We start from the raw sequence: 7,144 nt of genomic DNA, 5'->3' as shown, positions 1-7,144 counted from the left end.
TCGAGACCATCCTGGCTAACACGGTGAAACCCCGTCTCTACTAAAAAAATACAAAAAACTAGCCGGGCGAAGTGGCGGGCGCCTGTAGTCCCAGCTACTCGGGAGGCTGAGGCAGGAGAATGGCGTGAACCCGGGAGGCGGAGCTTGCAGTGAGCTGAGATCTGGCCACTGCACTCCAGCCTGGGTGACAGAGCGAGACTCTGTCTCAAAAAAAAAAAAAAAAAAAAAAAAAAAAAAAGAAATGAAAATATATCCTTGAAGATTTTAAGACAAAAGAGCATAATCTGGGTGTAGAGGGATGGGGAGGAAAGCTCTCCTGGCAGGACAGAGGGTCATTTCTGGCCAGTTCCTTTCCAGCCTGGACTGGGGCCTCAACCTGTCCCTGGGCTATAGGACTGTGCCCCAGAAAGACTGGGAGAGGAGTCACAGGTGTGTCTGGGGGAGGGGCAGGTAGCACATGTTCCCAGCAGAACCAGCCCAGCAGTTCTGTCAAGCAGGCCCCAGCACTGACGCACACTTGGGCACCCTTCCGGATCAATGCACACCCACCCCCATCCTGCCAGCTACAGGGATGGGGAGGGGACAAAATCTGAGCTTCTGGCAGTGCTGGGTAGGAAGAAGCAAGTTCTTTAGGAAACCTTCCCCAGAAGTGGGGGTTGTTGGCACCTTCTCTTTCTCCCCAGGTCCTTTCATTTGATTCCGAAGGAGACAGAGTTGGGGAGAAGCGGGGTGTGGAGAACGCTGAACCTGCTCTGGGGATTCTGTGTTTGCACAAAGAGTGGCGGAGGTGACTGGAGGTCTGGGCAACTGGAAAGAATTGTGCTTGTTTTTTTTTTTCTTTAAAATATGGTCTCCCTATGTTGCCCAGTCTGGTCTTGAACTCCTGGGCCCAAGCCATCCTCCTGCCTCAGCCTCCCAAAGTGTTGGGATTACAGGTATGAGCCACCGTGCCCGGCCTTGTGCTTAGCTTTTACTGCTCCTACCCAGAAGATTAAGAGGATCTAAGTGTTCTGTGTTACCAGACATAGCTGGCCCTGGTGCTGGTGAGTAGGGGCACTGAAGCCCTTGCAATGTTAACATTTTATTCCTACAATCACCACAAATATTGGGGGCTTATGTCTTCCCCCTTCTATCTTGGAGGCTGGAGGGTGTATGTCCAGCAGTCCTCTCTGCCACCAAGCACAAACAGCTACTACTTCTGCCCCTCTCATAAGAAGAGCTATCATTCCCAGAGCTGGAAAACTCATGGCTTAATCACCAGGGCCAGGCTGGCTCAATCCAGCCCAGGCCTTCCCAGCACCAGCCGCTACCATCATGCCAGTGAGCCAGGCAGCAGGATTGAGTACACAGAGGTGACTTAAGGCCAGGGAGGAATTACTTTCCATTCTTACCACCTCCTACAAGGAGGAAAAAAATCAAACCAACCTAAGACTGGGGAAGTGGGGAAGATGGGAACAGAATGGCTCTTCGAGGATTTACCTACATAGACTTAGGTGTCACCAAGGTCAAGAACCTAGGAACAGCTCAGACTAGCAAAATTTGAAGTTAAATCTGCAAGGAGCTGTTGATATCAGGGACAAGTAAGACCCAGAGGATGAGGGGAGGGGTGTTAAATCAGAGAAAAAGGAAGTGATCCCACCCAAAAAACTACAGAGATCAGGCAATAGCTTGAGGGGTTTTCAACTCCCCCCTATAATTTTTACGAGCCATCCCATAACACACAATCTAATTTTTATAAGTGCTTGCTTTGCAAATTCAGCTTCAAGATAAATTTCCCTCCCCCTGCACCACAACCCCAAATAGAAATCTTGAATTGTCTCTGGGACAAGATAAGGAGAGGAAAATGCCCCAGACCAAGGTAAGAGCTACAGTTATCAGTCTTTAATAACTTACAGGCAAATGCTAAAAAACAGTTAATAACAATAATACAGAGGACATACACGGCTTATAAAAAGGGTCATGGATCTACAAATGTGGGAAGGGGTTCTTGGCACTTTCACAAACACAAAAATAAAAACTATGTGACTGGTATCCCTAGAAAAGCAGCTTGGGGAGACTCCCCAGTTGGGGGACAGAGGACGGGGAGATAGTTCTTTCATCCCAAACACATTCTCCAAGCCACTTTCCATCCCCCACCACCCAAAACGCATCCAATTAAAAAGCCAGAGAAGAAAAACAAGAAACAGGGTCGAGGTAGAGTCACAGTTTACATTTACGTCTCCACAGTCCTGCAGCGCCCACTTCTCCAGAGAGGATGAGAGAGAGATGTGCAAAGACATCCCATCTCCCATCCCCACCCTAATGTGGCGCCAAAACAGGACCCCCCATTCTCCTCTCTCCTTCACTGAGGTGGACAGGTCCTGCACCCCAGTCTGACTGAGAGGTCACAGGCTGGCCCCACCCTGCTGTCCAAGTGTGCAGACCCCTACCAGGTGGGGGGAAAAGGAGGGGGGCTCGGGTCACCGTCTCTTCTTGCCACCCCGAGCTGCCTTCTTCCTCTTGAGAATCATCTCATAGAGGCGCTCCAGGCCCTGCTGCAGACCCAGACCGTCCACAGCGCTGCAGCCTTGCACATGAGTGAGAGTGGCGGCTGCGAGCTCTCGGACTGCCAGCCTCTTCTCCACCTCAGCAGCGCTCAGTGCCCCGGGCTGGTCCTGCTTGTTGGCCAGCACCAGCACTGGCACGCCCTGGTTGTCGGAGGCCCGGCTGATTCGGTGCAACTCCACCTTGGCCTCCTCCAGCCGCTCGGCCTCCGCAGCGTCCACCACAAACACCAGCCCGTCTGTCCGGCGGGTGTAAGAGCGCCACAGTGGTCGCAGCTTCTCCTGCCCCCCGACGTCCCACACTTGGAAGGTGATGCCACGCGATCCCCCGAGGGGCACCCGGATCTTCTCGGTGTTGAAGCCTTTGGTTGGGACACTCTGGACAAACTCCTTGAACTTGAGGCGGTAAAGGAGGGAGGTCTTTCCAGCAGAGTCCAGCCCAATGACCACGACATGCAGGGCTTGGAAGTGGGGCAAGAAGGAGGAGGCAGTGGGCGCCATCTCAGTCAAGTGGTTCCCCATAGTGAACTAAGGCGCCTAGTAGAGGCAGGGAGGCCTTGAAATTGAAGGTTCCAGGGAGCACAGCTGGGTTATCTGAACCAATAAAAGGTCATGGGAGAAAAAGGAGACGTTTAATATACACACAAGAGCTGCAACTTCATGATCCCTTCCTAAATCAGCCGCCCATCCTTCCTTTTTAAAATTCCTTTCCTTTTTTTTTTTTTTTTTTTTTTAAGGTATAACAGAGGTGTTTCCCCACTCCCTAGGGGGTCGTGAGGGGGGCGATGGACCTAAAGAGACTTCCAGGTCCTGGGCCACTCAAGTGGGGGGTGAGGGCTCGATCCTAGAGCCTCTTCTCAGAGCTTCTGGCGCCATCCCCCAGGCAAGATCCCCGCGGGAAGGGGGAAGTCGGCAGTGCCCCAAACTAAGAGTTAGGGTGCAGACGCTGAGACCGGAGATTGAGTGCGGCTCCCACCCGCCCTCAGCAGCCCCAAGCCGTTGACACAGTGCCGTTCCTTACTCTGCGACCCCCGGCCCACCGCCCCACGACACTCCCCTGGCCGCCAGTCCTCGTTCTATAGCGGACCCCAGCTCCAGCGGCCCCGCAGCGGCGCCGCCTCAGCACGGTCTGCAGTGTCCGTTTACCTCTCGTGAGCCGCGCTCTCCTCGTGCCTTCCCGGTCAAACACCGCAGCCGCCCCGCGAAACCGCTGCGGGTACCCAGCGCACCTCCACCGCAGCCTCTGCAGAGCCTGCCTAGGGTTCGGCCTTAAAAACCCGCGTGTGACGTCACAAGGCGCGGACCAACCAGCGGCGGCGGGGCGGAGCGTGGAGCTACGAGCGCTGCATCCCCCACCACACGCGGAGGGACGCTTGCTCAATCCGTGGCTGCTCTATTTGACCTTTTCTACCACATTCTAATATTTGGAATTAAACCTGGAATTAATCTGGAACGGAGGGTGGGAGGGGCGAAAGGAACGTGGCTGGCAACGTTTGACTCGGGAGGAAAGATATGAATACCCTAATATTCGCACTACCATCGCATCCCCCTCCATCAGGCAGAGATACCACCCCACATGGACACTCCTTCGGCCAAAGGATCTACTCGGAGAGGCTGACAAGCCTTTCTCCTTTATCTTTCATAATTCAATTGTCAAACCTGTGTGAACCTAGAGCCCCATAAAACAGCTGCTTCATAGTGGTAAGCCCATTATCTACAATAGCCTGTTAGGGACTGTTGTCTGCCTTTTACAGATAAAAGGGTTGAATGACTTTATCTAAGGTTACACTCAACAGTATGTTTAGGCGCAGTGGCTCATACCTGTAAACTCAGCACTTTGGGAGGCTGAGGCAGGCAGATCACATGAGCTCAGGAGTTCCAGACCAGCCTGGACAACAGGGTGAAACCCCGTCAGTAGGCCGGGCGCGGTGGCTCAAGCCTGTAATCCCAGCACTTTGGGAGGCCGAGACGGGTGGATCATGAGGTCAGGAGATCGAGACCATCCTGGCTAACACGGTGAAACCCCGTCTCTACTAAAAAATACAAAAAACTAGCCGGGCGAGGTGGCGGGCGCCTGTAGTCCCAGCTACTCGGGAGGCTGAGGCAGGAGAATGGCGTAAACCCCGGAGACGGAGCTTGCAGTGAGCTGAGATCCGGCCACTGCACTCCAGCCTGGGTGACAGAGCCAGACTCCGTCTCAAAAAAAAAAAAAAAAGAAAAAAAGAAACCCCGTCAGTAATAAAAAGACAAAAATTAGCCGGGCGTGGTGGCGGGTGCCTGTAATCCCAGCTACTCGGGAGGCTGAGGCAGGAGAATCGCTTGAACCCGCTGGTGGAGGTTGCAGTGAGCTGAGATCGTGCCGCTGCATTCCAGCCTGGGCGACAGAGCGAGACTCTGTCTCGAAACAAAACAAAACAAAACAAAACAAAAAACAGTGTGTTTATTGGGCTGGGCACGGTGGCTCACACCTGTAATACCAGTAGTTTGGGAGGACGAGGTGGGCGGATCACCTGAGGTCAGGAGTTCCAGACCAGCCTGGCCAACATGGTGAAACCCCGTCCCTACTAAAAATACAAAAATTAGCCGGGTGTGGTGGCGGGCGCCTGTAATTCCAGCTACTGGGGAGGCTGAGGCAGGAGAATCGCTTGAACCCAGGAGGCGGAGGTTGCAGTGAGCTGAGATCATGCCATTGCACTCCAGCCTGGGCAACAGAGCAAGACTCCGTCTCAAAAAAAAACAAAAACAAAAACAGTGTATTTATTGACCTCATTCATACTGTGTGCTCTGAATGAGACAGAGAGATGGTAGAGAAATAGAGAATGTCTCGGCTGTAGAACCAGGCCTCAGAGGGCTTAAGACTTATGACTGGCAGTGACAGAATGAGACAGCACATGTATTGAGTCTTTGTAAATCATGAGATAGCACTTGTAGGATTTCAGAGGAGAGACAGAATGTGTCAACTGGAAGCTTCTGGAAAGGTTTATAGACTTTCTTTAGCCCTATCTAGGACTGGTTAGGAGGGGCACAGGAATGAGTGGGGTCTCCTCAGCCACTGCAGCCTGCTACAGTCTGGGCAGCCCTGAAAGGAAGGAGATGCCACAAAGGGGCAGTGTGACCAAAAGGACAACAGGGATTAGGTGGGGGAGGGGAGAGGGCAAATCAAAGAAGAATGAAATTGTAGATTGTAACTTTATGTATTTATGTATTTATTTATTTTTGAGACGGAGTCTTGCTCTGTTGCCCAGGTTGGAGTGCAATGGTGTGATCTCGGCTCACTGCAACCTCTGCCTCCCAGGTTCTAGCAATTCTCCTGCCTCAGCCTCCCGAGTAGCTGGTATTATAGGCATGTGCCACCACGCCCAGCTAATTTTGTACTTTTAGTAGAGATGGGATTTCTCCATGTTGGTCAGGCTGGTCTCAAACTCCTGACCTCAGGTGATCCACTTGCGTTGGCCTCCCAAAGTGTTGGGATTACAGGCGTGAGCCACTGCACGTGGCCAGTTATAACTGTAATATTCCTATTTTTGCCTGGAGGTTGGATTATTTTATTTATTGTGTAATTCAGTATTAACCTTTTTAAGGGCTATATGTGAGAGGGATTGGAAAAAGGAGAAGGGAAGTCATTGCCAGACAGCAGGGCCCAGCCTTTTCCTGCCCACCCGCCTCAATCAAGTGCTGATAAATAAGCTTCCCATCTGTTTGTCACCAGCATGCCTTGCCACCTCCTTCTTCCCCCCTCCACTACAAAACCAGCCACCTGGTTTCCCCAGCAATGCAGGGAGCCTCCCCAAATCCCTAAAGACCTCAGGAAATTAGTCTAAGACCTTAGGAAATTAGTTTGTTACACCCCAAGTTGGAGGGTGACAGGTTGCAGCAGCAGCTAATGTACAGGAGACAGAGCTGAGCATGGTGAAGTTAGGAGAGGGGAAGACAGAACAGGCCCAGCAGTTGAGAACCACTGCACTGTTGAGTGGCCACTGCATGCTAGGCTCTGGTCTAGGAACTTTGCTTACTTTTCCTTTTTTAATACACAAGTCAAGCCCATGAAGTAAGTATGGTTAGTCTAAAAAGAAGAAACTGAAGCACAGAAAGGTTAGGTAATTTGTTGAAGGTCGTCCAGCTAGAAACTGGCCAAACATGGCTTTGAACAAATTTGCAATGGCTATGAGACTGAAAACACACAGAAACTGAAAACACACAAGTTATCTTGTTTCTTCCACAATCTTTGAAGATTTCTTTAACATGTAAAGAAATGAATACCCTAATATTCGCTTCTTTGAAGCTTCTTTAACATGGTTCCTATAATATATCTTGGGACTCACACCCAAGATATAAATTGTCACTTATCTGATAAAGGAAATGAAACTGACAATCCTACCCCACCCTTCCGTCTTTCATGTTTGCCAGAGAAGGTGTTAATGAACAAATGGGAAGGCGAAGGTGGGGCTGGGGAGGGGTAAAGAAAGGGGCCCAGCTCGTCCAGGCATCACTAAGCTATGGGCCTACACTAATCCCTGCAGAGAACATCTGAACATTTGTACATTAAGCAATCATTATTATTATTATTTTTTTTTTTTTTTTTTTTTTTTTTTTTTTTTTTT

At 51.0% G+C, this 7,144-nt stretch overlaps 1 protein-coding gene across 1 annotated transcript; it reads right to left on the bottom strand.

The window, feature by feature from the left end:
* Positions 1-1,664: 1,664 nt before the first annotated feature.
* On the bottom strand, positions 1,665-3,825 carry ARL4D (ADP ribosylation factor like GTPase 4D). Its single transcript, XM_025363205.1, has 2 exons — positions 3,690-3,825; positions 1,665-3,137 (listed from the first exon to the last, which is right to left on the bottom strand). Exon 2 carries the CDS (start codon positions 3,063-3,065, stop codon positions 2,460-2,462), a length of 606 nt encoding a protein of 201 aa, XP_025218990.1. The 5' UTR covers positions 3,066-3,137; positions 3,690-3,825; the 3' UTR covers positions 1,665-2,459.
* Between the last annotated feature and the right edge of the window lie 3,319 nt (positions 3,826-7,144).

This window comes from Theropithecus gelada, chromosome 16, assembly GCF_003255815.1.
Source record: "Theropithecus gelada isolate Dixy chromosome 16, Tgel_1.0, whole genome shotgun sequence".
NCBI lineage: Eukaryota > Metazoa > Chordata > Mammalia > Primates > Cercopithecidae > Theropithecus > Theropithecus gelada.
This window is presented reverse-complemented; position numbering and strand designations above follow the sequence as displayed.

Coding starts and splice junctions, on each gene's coding strand:
- ARL4D (XM_025363205.1), bottom strand. CDS start 3,065: ATGGGGAACCACTTGACTGAGATGGCGCCCACTGCCTCCTCCTTCTTG.